The sequence below is a fragment of the Dendronephthya gigantea genome, unplaced genomic scaffold (assembly GCF_004324835.1).
Source record: "Dendronephthya gigantea isolate DGI-Jeju-01 unplaced genomic scaffold, DenGig_1.0 000012F, whole genome shotgun sequence".
NCBI classification, from domain to species: Eukaryota; Metazoa; Cnidaria; class Anthozoa; order Malacalcyonacea; family Nephtheidae; genus Dendronephthya; species Dendronephthya gigantea.
In genome coordinates this window covers 1,244,130-1,261,827 of record NW_021163022.1, presented here as the reverse complement: position 1 = coordinate 1,261,827, position 17,698 = coordinate 1,244,130, and the positions used below count along the sequence as shown (strand labels likewise).

Below are 17,698 nucleotides of genomic sequence, written 5' to 3'. Positions count from 1 at the left end.
CCTTCAAAGAGCAGATTTAATGCATGTACTGATGCAGCCTCGTACCCAGCGCTTTCGTAGAAAAACATATAACGTTGCATTCAGATATCATATAGTGGCCAGCTGAGAAAAAAGCGAACGCGCTTGGGTGCTTGTATATTTCTGAGCTGACCTCTATACAACTGAATGCAACGTTATATGTTTTAGTACTAAAGCGCCTGGGTACGAGGCTGGTACTGATGCAGGACAGACCGAAACAATGTTATATATTTAAATGCATAAATTTTACCATTTCGTGCACTTCTGTGCAGCTATAAAATTTCCTCACCGATTACCATAACCCCCTGCATGATTTATATTGCATGATGGCCTATTTTTTATGAAATTATAATCACATCAACTTGTTTTGTCTCAAGGTGGTTGAGTGATCGCATTATCTTCCAATTAAACTGGTGCCTAAATTTCTGTGCACATTCAACAGGTCATGTTATATTTACGACCCCCTTTGCCATTGTTCTCGTAAGCTGTAAATGGTCATTTGAATATACGACTGCCCCAAAATATTGATTTTATTCCGCAAAGTTTTTCGATAGGTTTTCACGATCTTTTGAAATGTTTTCGTGTTTAGTTGAATTTCTTTTGAATTATCGAAAATTGCTGCACTGAAACACCCACAATCCAGATGGGGTATCATAATTCATTAAATATTCCATCGCGGAACAAACACACAAAATAGACACGAACACAAAGGAAGACGTATTCTCCATGCCAAAACATAAGATAACATGATCCCATTCAACTGTAAAACTTTCTAGTTTCCTTTAATAACAAAATCGCATTTTAGCTGTTTATCGCTCCTTCGGGAAACGTCTGTCTGCGGTCGGTTGTTCGAAAACGAAATTATCTCTATGTGACAAATGAGGTGAAATATTTCGAAGTATATAGCTTAATTTTCAATGGAAGTACATATTTAATGCATAAAATGCAGGTTCAGTCATTCACAAGATGTATGAGAGTATTTTTAAATTTTGACTTATCCACAACTCTTTCGAGCAACCGGCTCCTGATGTTTTGTTATTTACAATATTGGTGTGGAACATTAATGGCAGTTGATTGAATGTTTCCTTCAGTGTTTTTAAACATAAGAAAACAGCTGCGAAATTTAAAGTGCCAAATCAGGATGGTACAATATGAAAAATTTCTCCGCATGCGACTTAAGTTAACTTACGTTGTTTCAACAATCACTACAGTATCTGATAGCGATCTGGAACCAGTGGTATGCCTCTGCAAGATGAGGGTTTATTAAACAAATTGGCAATATATCCAGCAGTTTTATTTATGCCATGTAAGGCGAGAGGAAGTCTTTTTCCCATACGCTGGCTTAATTTGTTCCCTTTGGAGCCGGATCACTTCAAAATGATGTGGAAAACTATAAGCATTTCCAATACCACTTAATTTAGGCAATGATGTTAAGACGTATTTTCAGTTTCGTTAATACCATTGATATGTTTTGAAACGATAAATTCAGATGTCATCAAATTGAACTCGGGAGTCAAATTACGGAAAGCTGTTATGGATATTTACGAGGAGAGTATTGGAAATTGGTATACAATATTGATATTCGTTCTCTAGAGCAGAGCTCTAAACACGGTAAGTCAAGAGCACCATGGTGAATGTAAGATGGACTGTTTTTGTAAATAACTAAAATAAGGTAGAAGAGTCAGGGTTGGAGTTTCTTTTGAGTGGGAATGTGATTACTATAATAGACATACGTAGTTATTATACTATTCAGAAGATGATGATGTATGTCCGACTACCTTTCTAGGACTTCTAAGTTACGAAGGAGAACAAACTAACCAATAGTTTTAACGTTGTCTGAAACGCTGTACTACGTCGAAATATGAAAGGCATCGAAACCAAAGGGTTCATTTTGCTGCAGATTGTCTGTTTATTGTTGTTCCTCCTTTCAGGTAAGTGAGTAATTCGAAGTCGCAGATGTTAAATTACAACCATCTACATGCATATTATTGATCTACTGTACTGAATAGATATAACTCTAAACTGCTTTTCCTAGAATTAGGTAGTGATCTCCATGGACTTAGGGAACCCTAAGAAGCGTGTAACTGCGTGTTCGCGAGATTTTGCATGGCAAAACAGAGATGAAAATATTTTGTCTTTTCAGAGGTGAACGGGAAACGTCGATGCGGAAAGTTATTACGGAACATCAAACTACCTGAACACACAAAATTTGCAACTCAACAACTAAAGGCGAATCATGTGACGTTGATGTGTGACAAAGGATATCATTTTATTCAAGGAAAAAACACAGTACATTTATCATGCCAGATTTTAGATTTCCTAGCAAGTTATCAAATTCCTATGTGTAAAGGTACTACGTCGTGGGTCAGTGTGCTTTTAACCAAGTGCTGACAGTTAGCTACAAAATTTTTAGTTAGTTACGTTTAACATTTTCCAGGGTGTATTTTTTTCTTGTTTTCCTTTGCCTAGAAACAAAAATATGCGGAACAATTCCATATTACGATATATACTACCTTAACATTCCGGTATATTTGCACTTACCAAGGTTGAACCTTACTATGGACCTTACCAAGGTCGAATATACCATATTCCAGTATATTCGACCTTGCCGGGTCGAATTCATTCGATGCTTTTATCATTACTTCATTATTGTTTCCTTTAGCAATCAATGTATGCAGAACTCCACAAGACGATTGCAGTGAATTTTCTGCATGTGCTAATACAGGACCTGGAACTTACACATGTACCTGTAATGAAGGATATACTGGTGATGGGAAAACTTGTGAATGTATGGCAATAATAAGAATTAAAGGGGATGGTTATACGTTTCTTAAGGTAAAAGGATGAGTGTCTCATATGAGATATGTGGACTTGGACGACAAGAAGCATCTTAGCATTCAGAAAGGTGCTCTCGTGATATTAGACGCCCTGTTTTCGACAGATTTTAACTGATTATTGGCCGAGCGTGAGGTCTGTACTGTGAATTATCAGATCGGGGCTTTTTAGTATGGACCGAGCGACAAAGGAGCGAGAAACTCGGTCTGTTATTTCACAGTACGGATCGAACAAGCGAAGTCAATAATCTGTTTATTATATGGCTGAACAACAATGGACATCCGGGGTACTGGTCCAGATACGGAATATACGGACCACTGTCCGGATATGGTTTTTACGGACCGCTCGTCAACCAATCAGAATACGGGATCTTGAATAGCCATATGATAAATTATCTTATATGTTCCACTTGTAATTTCTCTTCTATTTAATGATGTATTATTTTTCATTAGAAGAACTTTACATGCCAAATTGCTGCTATTATTCTTTTAGCACAGTGCAAATAAAAAACAGACGTGATCTTCTTACTCGACAGATCTGGTAGTATATTACCATCAGATTATGATAAAATGCGTCAGTTTGTTAAAGAAATAGGAAAAGAACTGAAAGTCGGTGAAAGAAATGAAAAAGGGGAGGTCATTGGACAAGCTGCCATTGTTACCTTTAGTGAAAGGGGAGAGAAAATATTAACTTTAAAAGAAAGCCAAGAAGCAAAGAAATTCTTCGATGCAGTAACTAATATGCCTGGACCCTTGTTAGGCGGTAGAACAAGAACACATCATGGCATAAGACTTGCATATTTTGAAGTTGCTATTAAGCGTGCTGGATATCGAGAGGATGATCCCGATGTTAAGAAAATTTTGATGGTTATCACGGATAGCAAACAAACTAAAGAATCATCTCGAGCAAGAGGATACATTTATGTTGGAGAGGCGATGAAGCTTTTCTTCAATAAAAATATCAATGTCTTTGCGATTGGTGTTGGGCTGGATAATGAAGTTGCAAAGAACCACCTTAGAGATATGGTAGAATATCCAGAAAACGCTATCCTTGCCTCTAACTTTAGTGATCTCTTCCAGAGAGTTGAAGAAATCATGAAGAAACTTTGTCCAGGTAAGCATGATGCATTTTACAACACATTAGTACAATTTATCATGTATCTATAGTGTGTTAAAGTGCTAGGTATATAATTTTGAATAAGAAATTAACAAATGGTAAATTATATTGAAATTTAATATTGTTAACTTGATTTAGTTACAGACATTTGCGGAACATCACAAGACGACTGTAGTCTATTTGCTACGTGTGCTGATACAGGACCTGGAACGTACATGTGTGTCTGTAACGAAGGGTATACTGGAGATGGTAAATCTTGTGAAGGTATGAATACGTATATCTGGACAACAATAATAATGGTCTAATTCACTAAACGAAGAAAATTATTCAATTTCCTAATAAAAGTTTTTAAATGCTGATTATCATGCAGATCCACGAAATAACGTATTTAGACTAAAAGTAATAAGACTGTGGACTATAATATTGTCTAATAAAGTCTTATCACATTTTTTTACTGTCTTTCCTATCACGGCACATTTCACACACGGTAATATGATGGCCCAAAATAGTTTGTTGTTTTTTAAGCAGTTGAAAAATTTGTTAGTCCAAAAAGATGATTGAAGTGAGCTTGCTACTTGCACGAATACTGGTCCGGGCGGTTATATTTGTACTTGCATGTCTTGCTATACTGGCGACGGAACAAGATTTTAAAGGTCAAGCAAGTTTTTCGTTTACACAAAAGAGCGAACGACATGCTAGTACTTCGTATTTGATATCTTTTCTTTTGCGTCGGAACTTAATATTTTTTTAAACTGAATGGTCATGCAACTGATTTCAGCTATAATTTAGTATGCTTTGCATCAGTATTGTAATTTATTTTGCAATTGCAACTGTTTTCAGAAATCAATGTATGTGGAACACCTGAGGATGACTGCAGTGAATTTGCTACATGCAAAAACACAGGTCCTGGAACTTACACCTGCACCTGTAACAAAGGATACTCAGGAGACGGGAAAATATGCGATGGTAACCCAATATTTGGTTTTTGAAAATTATAAGTTCCTTAGACATTCGTTGTTGAGTTCCGATCTCTGGCGATGAATACACAGATCTACAATTTTTCTGGAATGTAGATACATACATACATAGGCATAAGATGACAGTTAATAACGTATACTATTACTAGTTAAGTAAATATGACTCATGTAGGGCTGTAGCTAATTGTTATAATTTACCTTTCATATTTTATAAAGTGAGATTTACAGTACAATTACTTGTATACGAAAACATATATATTAATAAAATTAGCATTATCATTAATATTGTGGACGTGGTTGTTTTGAAAAAACGGTATACTCTACCATGGTCGAATATACCATATTGCGGTATGTTCGATCATGCCAAGGTTGAATATATCATATTCATGTATAGAAGTCCATCACTATTTTTTATCATGTCTGACTGATTAAACTAGTCTAATTTACGCCAATTTTGTATTTAAGTTTTGGTGCAGTCGCATGATTCGCATCAGTCTGGGACCGCCTCTGTCCGAGACCTAGTTTATACGTTTTGGTCATGTTAAAAAAAATAGATAATATGAGCTGATATCATCTCATTATTGCTTGAGTTGCATTTGACGCGACCAAAATGCCACGTATAAACTTGCCTAAGTGTCAAGCGTATGTCCAGTTTGTTTTGAGATCAATGGAGGAATGTTTCGTAATATGTCGATCACATGGTAGTATTGGTAGATACTGTACTATATGAATTGTATCATTTAATACTATCATTGCTACCATAGCTTGTATATCTGTGACATTATGTATATATCGACAGAGTTGAATAATGAATCATTTAATACGATACAGAGATAAGTACAACAAAGTTAAACTGATTTTGTATTGCTGCAACAACTTTTATTGAAGAGGTGAATGGAAAGAAATCAAAGAATCATGGATGAAGACGAGTGTTCAGATAAGGATGAAACGATTAGATGTCTTGATTATCAGAACGGCCAAGCCTGTGTAGAAGTTAGTATCCAGCGTATAGCTGTTCGTGATGTTTTCGTTGTCGTTAAGTAATTTATAGGCAATTCTCGTTGGCCAAACAGAGGAAAAGTCACCTTCAATAAAATGCCCATCCATATAAGGATGGACTTGGTCCAAGTTTATATAAAGTTTATATAATACCAACCATATAATGGTCTATGTTTATATTGACGGTGGTAGATGAGGTTTGGTACCAATGGTTTCACATATTATCTTTAGATGAAAAGTGGGTCCACAATAGTTTGCAAATTCTCACATGCAAGTTTGAAAAGGGATTATGTGTTTACTCATGATGAGTTGGAGATGTTTTTGCATCAGGTTGGTATGAAAAAGAAATACATGTTCACTATATAAAGCAGCTGTTTCTAGACCAAGAAAACTAACCGACTGAGAAAAAGTAAATTATATATATTGTTTCACCATGCAGTCTCTGATTCAATATATCTATCTTTCAATATTTGCATGATGTATGTATAATGTCTTCAATATATCTTCAAAAAATTGTTTATATTTCTAGTCTTGGAGCTTTGATAATAAACAACAGCTTTTGAAAAAACTTGCTGAATGGATGCTGGAACACCAGAAAGGATTGTGCATTGCAAAACATTTCTGTGGTATCATTTTGGAAATACTAACAAGAACTCAAGTTTTGGTTAGAGATAGTGAAGCCAAACAATCAAACCATTTGAAGTTTAGTTTAACATTGAGCCATTTATTACCATCATATCCATATATCTTATCATTTGTTCTAAAATATTTCAATGAATTTGGACCATTTTTTGGCCAAAGAATGAAACCTGAGGAATATGCATTAGTTGTTGAAACTTCCTATAGGTTCCTGCGTTTTTCACCAGTGACTTTTCGTGGTTTATGGGATTGGGGGATGCTTTGTGAGGTTTATTACTTGAGAAATGAAGAAACTAAACAATTCTTTGTAAGAGCCATGTCAATTGTCTTGAATTGCAATAACAGAGAAAATATGGAACTCTTTGGGAGTGATCAGGACATGTATAATCAAAAAATGGAATTGGAAATGAATGAAACAAATGCGCAAAGAAATGATGTTAGAAATGATCTAGCAATAGAGAAAACAAATGTCCAAGGCAATATCTATGGAGACAGTTCAGATGTACGAAACAATGGGAAAAGGGATACTGAAATAACAAACAAAATTGTATTCACTGAGCAAGATTTTGGTGAATTGCATATGATCACAGCAAATATGTTGATACCAAGAATCTCAAAAGTAAATTTATGCTCACAAGGGTTGGTAGCAGTTCCATCAATGAGAAGAAATGTTGAAGCTCTTTCAGTTGCATTAGTTTCTGGTAGAGGTATCTTGCTTTCTGGTGGTGTTGGAAGCGGGAAGACGTCATTGGTTGAGCATTTTGCCAGTTTGACTGGAAGAGATAAGCCACCACACTTGCTTAAAGTGCAGCTTGGAGATCAAACAGATAGCAAGGTATAGTTTTATACCCAAGTTATGAGGTTGAGGTATTAACAATTCTTGATACCTCAACCTCATGACCTCAACCTTATTTAGTTTAAGAATTCTTATTAGAGCATGAGCAAACCACAACGGTATTTTATCGCTCAGGTTCTATGAATTTTGAATAAAGAAGTACTGTAGAATGAAGTCCTATTGTGATATATAAGCACGGGTAATAATAAGACTCGGATCGCAGACAATCGCTGATCAGTGATTATCAGGACAAGTTAATCAGGGACAACCGAAACGATACGATGAAAAGAGGCAAATTCTCGTGAAAAGGCACTTCTGTATTGACACATACTAGAGAGTTTTTGTAAAGGGCAGCTGAGTTCCCTCGCGTGTTTCTTTAGTTTCAGTGTCCGCGGACGACTGTCCTTAATTGATGCGTTTCTAGCATTGTCTGAAGCAGATTTATCAACGTAATGCTATGTCATCTTCAAATTGATAGAGTAAACCCCCCCCCCCTTCCTGCGTTTTTGTAATTGCTAGTAAAAGCAAGATATGAGGCTGCCCCTGCCTATAAATCATGTTTTAAAAACGTTTATAACTCTAATCCTGGTCGTATTTGCCACGGTTCATTTAGGCGTTGATTGGTTCATACTGCTGTTCCGATGTCCCAGGAGAGTTTGTTTGGAGACCTGGTATATTAACACGGGCTGTAAAAGAAGGACGCTGGCTTTTGTTAGAAGACATCGACTGTGCACCTATGGATGTAATATCTGTTCTTATTCCTCTACTGGAGTCACGTGTGATGACCATTCCTGGAAAGGAAAATATCCAAGCTCACTCTGGTTTTCAGCTTTTCGCTACACAAAGGTATGGTTCCGCTTGGCTTTTGGAGACACAAATGGTTGCTGATATATGCACGTCAATTAGGCCACCTAAGGCAAGCAGAATGAGATATTTTCGATGTGATTTGTTGGTTTTTCTCTCATCAGGGTTGGAGGAGTTAGCAGAAGATCAAATTCGGAATCTTCATTGTTGGAACATTTGTGGTCGACAATTCACATTGAACCGCTGACGAAGAATGAATTGGAAGAGGTGGGCTCAGTTTCGTTGTATTGGCCGAATAAAAATTAATATTGTGGCTGTGGTCGGAAAATAAGTGATGCTAGGACAAGTCTAGGAAACAATTTAGCAAAAATAAGGGATTTTTCTAGAAAAAAAAATCTAGACTAGGAAACAATTTAGCTGTAATAAGAGATCTTCACCACATTCTTCTCATTTCGTTCCAGATTGTCGTGGTAAAGTTTCCCAACTTAAAACCTCTGGCCAGCAAGCTTGTGGACACGTTTTCATTGCTCTCGTCCGATCTTCAGCTAACCTCAAAACCAGACACCAGAAATTTATCCGCAGACAAACGCTTATCAACTGTTCGTGATTTTATGAAATGGTGTCGTAGAGTAAACGCGCTGAGCAACGCGGGAACGACATTACTCAGCTCACAAGATATATTCCAGGAGGCAATTGACTGTTTTTGTGCAACTATTTCAAATGTTGAACATCGACTAATCATTGCACTAGCTATTGGTGCTAAACTAAACATAAATAAAGTCAAAGTTGACTTTGTATGTAATATATATAAACCGGATCTTAAAGTGGCCCCACTATGTTTCACTGCTGGACGAGTGACATTGAACCGTGAACTGCGGGAGGAGGAAGTTACTGAGAAACCAAATTTTGCGTTCACCAGACACTCTTTGACCTTACTCGAGTCTTTGGCGGTTTGTGTATCTCAGAATGAGCCAGTGTTGTTAGTTGGGGAGACTGGAACTGGTAAGACGTCAGCAATACAATACCTCGCTGCGCTATGTAACCGCTCCTTGGTTGTGATCAACATGAGTCAGCAGAGTGATTCCACTGATTTGATTGGCGGGTTTAAACCAATGGAGATGAAGCAGCTTGTCGCACCAGTTCGAGAAGACTTCGAAAATTTGTTTTGCCAGACATTTTCAAGGAAACAGAATGTGCAGTTTCTTACAAATGTGCAGCAATGTTTTGGGAAAAGAAAATGGGAAGTTCTCTTCAAGGTGATGCTCCATGCACAACAAGCTGCAGTAGACAAAATCTCCAAAGGTATCTCAATCGAATTATAATCGAATATTTCCTCCCATGTAACCGAGATCTCCCCATAGATTCTTTTCTTACCTAATTAGATACAAGTAATGGTCACAATCTGCTGCTCGTTTGGAAAAAAGTTGGTCAACGTATACAACATCTTCGTCAGCAGTTGAAATATGCCGAGTCTGCGCAAATGTTCTCATTTATTGAAGGTGCTTTGGTCAAAGCTATCAAGAGTGGGCACTGGGTCCTACTGGACGAGATTAATTTAGCCACGCCAGAAACACTGGAATGTTTGAATGGGGTTCTGGAAAGTCAACAGGGGTCCGTGGTTGTTTTGGAAAGAGGGTGAGTTGGGGCAACATACAAGTCGGATACAATATATAGTAAAAAACTGTGCGCCAAAACAAGTAAATAAGCTATTAGGAGGTCATTTCCGCCAATCAAAGAGCCACTAGTATTTCTAAAAAAATCTTTCTCCAGAAACATTTGCATCAACGTCTAACGTTGAGTGTAACGTCTTTAATTCTCTTTGTTTTGACACTTTAGACATAAAACTTTAAATAATATATATCCAGAAAAGATATCTGGAAAAACAGTAAATTTTATTTGACGTTCAGCGACTTACGTCCATATTTCAAATATATATTGTCCTAAGAGTCATTACTTCACTCGCCAAGTAAATTAAGCTCTTGTTTTCAGAGATGCTGAGCCAATTGTTCGTCACGAAGAGTTCCGTATATTTGCCTGCATGAACCCTGCAAATGATGTAGGAAAGAAAGACTTACCTTCAGGAATAAGAAATCGTTTCACTGAGATGTTTGTCAATGAATTACAAGACATCCCTGACTTAAAGACCTTGGTCTTTAACTATCTTCAAGGACTATCACCACCTGGACCATTCATCGACGGCATTGTAAGGTTAGTAGCTACATTGTGTACCTCAACAAAAACGCTCAACAACAACACTTTTATTCCTCTTTCTGGAGGTATTGTAGGAGAGATTTTTGTTTTAGTTTTTATCTAGTAATCCGTGAAGAAGCGAGTCAGAAGCTGACAGACGGCTGTGGAAATCGACCTTATTACAGGTAAGTGAGAATGTGAACTCACTGATTAATTTATGCAAAAGTGGAGAATATCTATGGCCTGGATTTATTGAAATCATCCGCAACATATTACATGGACTTTATGTCCGTTATTAATCCGTTACTGGTGAATCAGTTAATATAATATATTATTATATCTTTTCAGCTTGCGTACTCTGTGTCGAGCTTTGAAGCTTGCCTCACGAAATCCTCATGGCAACATATTGCGCTCTGTGTACGAGGTACAGTAGAATGAATTGTATGGAATACAGGCATTATGCTGTTTGTGTATTTACGTAAGGTATGGACCTGGCCGCCCCAATGTTCTGATGCTCCATTTTTCGTCTTATTTATTTCAGAGTTTTTGCATCAGTTTTCTTACTCAGCTTGACAGATCATCACACAAGATTGTCGAGTCCTTGCTGCAGGAGAAGTTACTTGTCCACGTGAACGCCCGTAGCTTGCTAAACCAGCCTCTCCGAAAACCAGTTTTAAAAAACGAAAAGTTCCTCAACTTTGAAGGATATTGGGTTTGTCAGGGAAATATTGAGCCGACGAGGTCATCTGAATATGTTTTCACAGCTTCAGTAAAAGACAATTTGAAGTGCTTGGCCCGTATTGTGTCTGGAAGGTTTGTTTAATACAGTATGTTTAAACGACTAAAAACATTTGAGTTTATAAGTAAATTAGCTTGTAGGTACACCACAAGGTAATTTACTTACAATTGAGTTTCAAATGCCATGTCGTTTTTCAGGGATTTTCCAGTGTTAATACAGGGCGAAACGTCAGTTGGGAAAACTAGTCTCATAAATTGGTTGGCGAAAGCGAGCGGCAATTACTGTGTCCGTATCAACAACCACGAACATACTGATATTCAAGAATACTTGGGTTGTTACACGTCTGATAACAGCGGGAAATTAGTCTTTAAAGAAGGTGGGTATTTAACTTATTTCAATTCTTGTTTATGTTCTTCTCGAGCATAAAAAGTGAAGAACCCTGCAAAAGACGATTTTTAAACATAGATATCTAATTTCTGCGTCATTTGTATAGTGATTTACTGACCTTGGTTTTGTAGTAATCTAAAATTTTGATGATTCCCTGTCAACAAATATTATCGTCATGCTATCCCGCGCATCATTCGCTCAACACATTACGGTAAAGTATTTTTTGTTGAAATCTACATTGTCTTATTCATTCCTCAGGAATTCTTGTCGATGCGATGCGAAAGGGATACTGGATTATCTTGGATGAACTCAATCTCGCGCCAACTGATGTTTTGGAGGCATTGAACCGAGTATGTTACTGCACAGTAGTTCGGCAAAAACAATGCCTTCAAACCAAGATAAACTACAAAAAATCAAACCAAGACAAACTGATGTTCTGCACTTTTTCATTCTAGCTTCTAGACGACAACCGTGAACTGTTTATTCCCGAAATCCAGGAAACAGTAAAAGCACATCCAAAATTCATGTTGTTTGCAACACAAAACCCACCCGGCCATTATGGAGGAAGAAAGGTGTCTGTATTTTATTATACCATTAAAACATCATAACCAGACATTTATGATGGTATTTTTGATAATATTCTCTTCTTTTTCTTAGGTTTTATCAAGAGCATTTAGAAACAGATTCGTTGAGCTCCATTTTGAAGAACTTCCAAGCAAAGAACTCGAGACAATCTTGCATAAAAGATGTAGCTTGCCGCTGTCCTATTCCAAAACACTTGTCAATATTATGCTTGAACTTCAGGTATAGTGCAAGATTGGGATAAAAAATTATTGATATAAGGATCTACTTTACAGGACTTGCGGTAGACATTGTTCAAATCTTCATTAATTTTCGTGCATCGACCTTTAAGGAAATGTACCGTGTGTTTCAAACAGTGGGTTTTTCTGTTCATTTTTTAGCTCCGCCGTCGTGGTTCGACAGTGTTTTCTGGAAAACATGGGTATATTACTCTACGAGATTTATTTCGTTGGGCAGACAGATACAGTAAGTCACAAGACGCTGAAGGAACGTTTTTTGACTGGAATCAACAACTAGCTGAAGATGGTAAGTAAGCTGGAATGTTGTTGTTTTTAAATAACCTCTTCAGAGATAGAGCACCATCAATGAATATCATAATAATAATAATAAAGCGATAGATTGCTGAGTAATTCGTATGTTATATGTTATGTACTCTTTGTTAGGATATTTTTTGCTTGCCGGGAGATGTCGCAACAACCAAGAAACACTTGTTGTTCAAGAAGTCATCCAAAAACACATGAAGCGAAAAATCGATGTACACTGCCTCTTCGGTCATCCGTCCAAAGAAAAATTGTCATTCTTTTCAGAGAAGATTCTTCACGATCTAATCGAGAATTGTCCCGAAGAATTTGGTCACGTTGTATTCACGTGCAACATGAGACGACTGGCTGTGTTAGTAGCTCGTGCCCTGCAATTCAATGAACCTGTTTTACTGGTTGGTGAGACTGGGTAAGTTAGGTCCGTTTCAGACGTCGAACTTTTCATGTGCCGAACCTAATGTTCAGGAGCTAAAGCCTTTGTTTAAGTTCATTTGCATTCGATTCGGCACATGAAAAGTTCGACGTCTGAAATGGGTCTTATAGTGCTCTAAATTAGCAACGTCGAACACCGCTGATTTTTCCACCGGACGTGGAACCGGAAGAACTTTATGACCACAGGCCACATGCTCCCTCTCCATTTTTTTGAAAACATCAATTAATATTCTCTTTAATCTTTAACATATTTTCACGTTATATGTATGGTAATTAATATACAAGAAAGGTGTTTTTTTCTAGTGCCCCACCCTGTCTTTTTAAATGGTTCCGTTCCCACTTTGTAAAGCACAATAAATCACGATTTTTGAAACTCTTGTAGCTGTGGCAAGACAACAATCTGCCAAATATTCGCCGCTGTTCAAAAGCGAAAACTGTATGCAGTAAATTGTCACTTGCATACCGAGACCTCGGACTTTCTGGGTGGTTTACGTCCTGCGCGACGGGGCAAGAACGCTGACCAGGTATTTTGGAATAAATTTACTGTGACGTCAGACTGACTTAATGGAATAGATTACAAAAATTGTGAAGTAAAGCGGCATACGAAAAAAGTTACAAGTTATTGAGCTACATCATGCAGAACGCATGCAGCTGTGCGGAAATATTCCTGCATGGTTGCCGTTATTAGTTAACATTAAATAATGATTCGTTATTTCAGCAGGAGTCATCATTGAGGCTCTTTGAATGGTGTGATGGTAGTTTGGTGTTAGCTATGAGAGAGGGTGGTATGTTCCTGGCAGATGAGATCTCTTTGGCAGATGATTCAGTTTTAGAACGTCTCAACAGTGTCTTGGAACCAGAACGAACTCTTATCTTGGCTGAGAAGGGCAGCAGCAGTGATTATGAGTTTCAACAAGGCGTTGATTTGATTGTGGCTGAAAAAGGTTTTCAATTGCTCGCTACAATGAATCCTGGAGGAGATTACGGGAAAAAAGAGGTGAACGCCAGAATTTCTGTCCCTCTAGTCCAGTATAAGTTTTCATCTGCACTGACATTTTTATACCGCAAAGTATTCTACAATATCTTTCTGACCTGCAATCCTGTTCATCTTGGTGGTTCAGTAAATGCCCATGGGGTTTTTCCTGCAGTGCTAAGACACAGGGAAATCCTAGTCACTTGTGATAAATATTAGCTGAACTTTCATCAATATGTTAACCGCTGCTATAGTAGTGCAGAGCGTAATAGTATATTTTTTGTTACCAGCTTTCACCAGCCTTGAGAAATAGATTCACAGAGATTTGGTGTCCAGCAAATGATAACCCAGACGACATGATCGCCATTATTGAACACAATATATCGCCTGGTATCACGCTAAAGCCTCGCAAAGATGGTAAGCCTTCTCCTTGTACGTTGTCCTCATCCATGTTATTTGTTTATTGTTGATTACATTGTGTTTGTTTGTTTGTTTTGTTTGTTTATTGAAAGTTCTTTCTTGATCTTTCTTCCCATAATCGAATGTGTCTGTTTTACATTTTTTTTTATTGAATACTAGGCTCCTCTGGTTTTGGAAATGCTATGATTGAGTTTATTGAGTGGTTTAAACATAATAATTTTGCTAAACGGTAAGTTTGAAGTAGAATATTTTGACCAAAGTAATCTTGACTGCCATACACTGTTTTATTTTCTTACAGGTGTGTGATAACAATTCGAGACTTTCTTTCCTGGGTGAAATTCATCTGTTTCACAGCAAACACTAACAACAAACACCAAATTCTCTCTCCAACGCAAGCTTACTTCCATGGTGCATTCCTCGTATTTCTTGACGCCTTAGGTCTTGGAACTTTAAAAAACAGTCAAAACACAAGCAGTGCCCGGGACGCGTGCGCACAATTCTTGCAGGAACAATTAAAAGATTACTCAAAACTAGTCAACGGTGATTGTCCTAATGAGAATGTGATTAATGAATCAATGGAAACAGATGAAAATAAAAGTGAAATGTTTACGCTTGGCAGTTTTTCTATCCCAAGAGGTATTTCGTTACCATTTTTAGAAGTTACTTCCTGGCTAACTATTTTATTACTATGTTATTTTCATCATTGGGTATTCTACTATTTCTGATAATCAAACGCAGTTGGTTGCTTCAATCGTTGAATCTTATCAAGCTTTGGTTTAATGTTTTTATCCAAGTGGTCGTTGAATTGATTATATTATACCATAAAATGTCGTAAAAGAGTCCTCAAAATTTATGCTGAGATTTCGGGGAAAAGCTTGCACGTTCTGGAAATGCTTTCAATCTTTCAGATTTAAAATTTTGAATTGTTATCCTTGTTACCTAAACTTCATTGTTCTTATGTACTTTATTGTTAAGGTCCAGAATCATCTTCAAGTATTCGCAATGAATATGCCCTGAACGCTCCAACGACGTATGGGAATGCCCAGCGCGTAATGAGAGCAATGCAGCTACAGCGTCCTATACTACTGGAAGGTTCACCTGGTGTAGGAAAGACAAGTTTGGTTTCAGCTTTGGCTAAAGCGTCTGGTTATCGCCTTGTGAGAATAAACCTTTCTGAACAAACGGTACGTCCAAGGGGGCAAACGATTGATAAATATATTTCAACTTTGGAATAACATTTCGCTACTTCGCCATCACAATGTTTATATATTGTCAGGCGTTTGGGTATAAAACTCCCTCGCTTCTTCTACAAGTGGTTTTGCTCTGTGATACCTTGTTACACCCGACCCGTATCCTCTAGTGTACGGTCCTAAATCCTAATACGTTACCAATTGCCCAATATTCTCTGTTAAACAGGATATTAGTGATCTGTTCGGTGCTGATCTGCCGGTCGAAGGTGGTCAAGGTTGTCAATTCTCTTGGTGTGACGGACCTTTACTACTAGCTTTAAAATCAGGAAGTTGGATCGTTCTTGATGAGGTAACGAGGAAATCAGGTGCTTGATGACAGTTAAAGGTCGACAGATTTTAAAAAACACATGGTGCAAACGACGTCTTCTATTTTACCTGATTCCTATCGAGAAACATTGAAAACTGAGGCTAGAAGTACTTCAAAATATTTACAATAACTGAAGTTCTTTGTCAAGTTCATTATGAATTGAAATTTTTTTTATATTCTTTTAGCTTAATTTGGCCTCGCAGTCAGTATTGGAAGGACTCAATGCTTGTTTTGATCATCGAGGAGAGGTTAGTTAACTCATTCCTAAAAGATAATTGTCCTAGACTTTTCTCTATTCTTCTTATTTAACAATCTAATATATTTTACAGATTTTCATTCCGGAACTTGGAATGTCATTTAGAGTTCAACACGAAAGGACAAAATTCTTTGCCTGCCAGAACCCGTTAAACCAAGGAGGGGGTAGAAAAGGCTTACCTAAATCTTTTTTAAATAGATTCACTCAGGTAAGTTGGATGTATTTATATTTACTGGTTTGATGAAATTTTCTCTGATCGGAAATAAACCCCCGCATTTATTCTAGTATAAACAAGCTACTAAGGTCAAACTTGGTTTCTTTGTTATTCAGGTGTATGTTGAACCGCTGACATACGAGGATCTATTGTTCATCACACAAGCCATGTATCCAACGATTGAGAGAAATGCATTAGAGAAAATGATAACATTCAACTCTCAGGTATTTTGTGTGAAAATTTAAATTGAATACAAAAATGTTAAACTAAACCCTTGGTTTAGCATGCCCCTGAAATATAGACTTTCGATCGAGGCCCATTTAAGGGTTGACTTATTAAATAGATGGTGATGTTGGATTCCATTGTTCTATCGTGTCGTTAGGTTCATCAACGTTGCGTTGTTGAAGGTCTGTGTAGCAAGCATGGTGGCTCTTGGGAATTCAATCTGAGAGATATTTTCAGATGGTGTGATCTGATGATAAAGTATCAGGTATAACATGACTTGTCTGGTATCAAACAAGATGTTAAGAAATCACCACTATAAATTTTTGTCATGGTGCAATTCATCCATACAGTATGTATGTGTGTTCAACACAATCTTTCTTTGTATATTTAGGACGCGTCACACTGGAATCCAGTGGCATTTGTTCAACTGATATATGCTGGTAGAATGAGGCAAGAAATCTGTAGAAATCAGGTAGTTAGCTTATGTTCAATGATACAAGAACGAGTCTTTGATATGATTCAATAGTGTATGAATAAATTTAGGTTTGGGAATTGTGTTCCTCGGTTTTTGGCCAAAATTCAGCAAAAGACATCGGCACTCTCGTTCACGCTACGCCCTCGAATATTCAGGTATGTTCTACATAGATTCTGGAACACCCTCCGTGTTTTCGACAGAATTAATCAGTGCATGCTCAAGTCATCACACTATTTCATATTTACAGTACCGTTGATATAAACCATTTTCATAGGTGGGTCAGTGTGTGTTTCCAAAATCCAAATCTCACATGCAAGATGGAACATTTCAAGCTGGTCCCCTTTATATCCTTCATCGTACATTAAAACCTTTGGAGAGTTTGCTGACTTGCTTAAAAATGAACTGGCTGGCGCTCTTAGTAAGTTTACCCTGATAGTACTTGTCTGTATTTCATTTTCCCCCTGTTATCTATTCGATAAAATTATA

At 37.3% G+C, this 17,698-nt stretch overlaps 2 protein-coding genes and 1 long non-coding RNA gene across 7 annotated transcripts in view; all 3 read left to right on the top strand.

Annotated features, from left to right (window-relative positions):
• Positions 1–1,188: 1,188 nt before the first annotated feature.
• LOC114518926 lies at positions 1,189–2,479 on the top strand. The gene is made up of 3 exons (XR_003686533.1): positions 1,189–1,629; positions 1,805–1,949; positions 2,162–2,479. It is a non-coding gene; the product is annotated as an uncharacterized LOC114518926 (long non-coding RNA).
• Positions 2,480–2,510: 31 nt separating this feature from the next.
• LOC114518925 (matrilin-2-like) lies at positions 2,511–5,140 on the top strand. Its single transcript, XM_028538960.1, has 4 exons — positions 2,511–2,853; positions 3,346–3,966; positions 4,108–4,233; positions 4,810–5,140. The coding sequence occupies exons 2-4, from the start codon at positions 3,423–3,425 to the stop codon at positions 4,956–4,958; spliced, it is 819 nt and encodes a 272-aa protein (XP_028394761.1). The 5' UTR covers positions 2,511–2,853; positions 3,346–3,422; the 3' UTR covers positions 4,959–5,140.
• Positions 5,141–5,678: 538 nt separating this feature from the next.
• The window catches only part of LOC114519165 (midasin-like), a 32,910-nt gene continuing 20,890 nt past the window's right edge, over positions 5,679–17,698 (top strand). For 4 of the 5 annotated variants that reach the window (XM_028539245.1, XM_028539246.1, XM_028539244.1 and 1 more), the window contains exons 1-31: positions 5,679–5,939; positions 6,177–6,275; positions 6,475–7,419; positions 8,033–8,265; positions 8,388–8,490; positions 8,685–9,525; positions 9,606–9,858; positions 10,213–10,431; positions 10,527–10,598; positions 10,762–10,837; positions 10,955–11,226; positions 11,350–11,528; positions 11,798–11,889; positions 11,995–12,111; positions 12,197–12,343; positions 12,502–12,646; positions 12,784–13,069; positions 13,475–13,616; positions 13,811–14,089; positions 14,356–14,482; positions 14,645–14,714; positions 14,784–15,121; positions 15,461–15,669; positions 15,902–16,024; positions 16,228–16,290; positions 16,372–16,506; positions 16,629–16,736; positions 16,895–17,002; positions 17,129–17,209; positions 17,281–17,367; positions 17,487–17,630. In XM_028539245.1, the coding sequence (XP_028395046.1) occupies positions 5,841–5,939; positions 6,177–6,275; positions 6,475–7,419; positions 8,033–8,265; positions 8,388–8,490; positions 8,685–9,525; positions 9,606–9,858; positions 10,213–10,431; positions 10,527–10,598; positions 10,762–10,837; positions 10,955–11,226; positions 11,350–11,528; positions 11,798–11,889; positions 11,995–12,111; positions 12,197–12,343; positions 12,502–12,646; positions 12,784–13,069; positions 13,475–13,616; positions 13,811–14,089; positions 14,356–14,482; positions 14,645–14,714; positions 14,784–15,121; positions 15,461–15,669; positions 15,902–16,024; positions 16,228–16,290; positions 16,372–16,506; positions 16,629–16,736; positions 16,895–17,002; positions 17,129–17,209; positions 17,281–17,367; positions 17,487–17,630 (6,192 nt within the window). In that variant the 5' untranslated portion in view covers positions 5,679–5,840. The remainder of the gene's footprint in view (positions 5,940–6,176; positions 6,276–6,474; positions 7,420–8,032; positions 8,266–8,387; positions 8,491–8,684; positions 9,526–9,605; positions 9,859–10,212; positions 10,432–10,526; positions 10,599–10,761; positions 10,838–10,954; positions 11,227–11,349; positions 11,529–11,797; positions 11,890–11,994; positions 12,112–12,196; positions 12,344–12,501; positions 12,647–12,783; positions 13,070–13,474; positions 13,617–13,810; positions 14,090–14,355; positions 14,483–14,644; positions 14,715–14,783; positions 15,122–15,460; positions 15,670–15,901; positions 16,025–16,227; positions 16,291–16,371; positions 16,507–16,628; positions 16,737–16,894; positions 17,003–17,128; positions 17,210–17,280; positions 17,368–17,486; positions 17,631–17,698) is intronic. The other variant, XM_028539243.1, reaches the window with a different exon arrangement.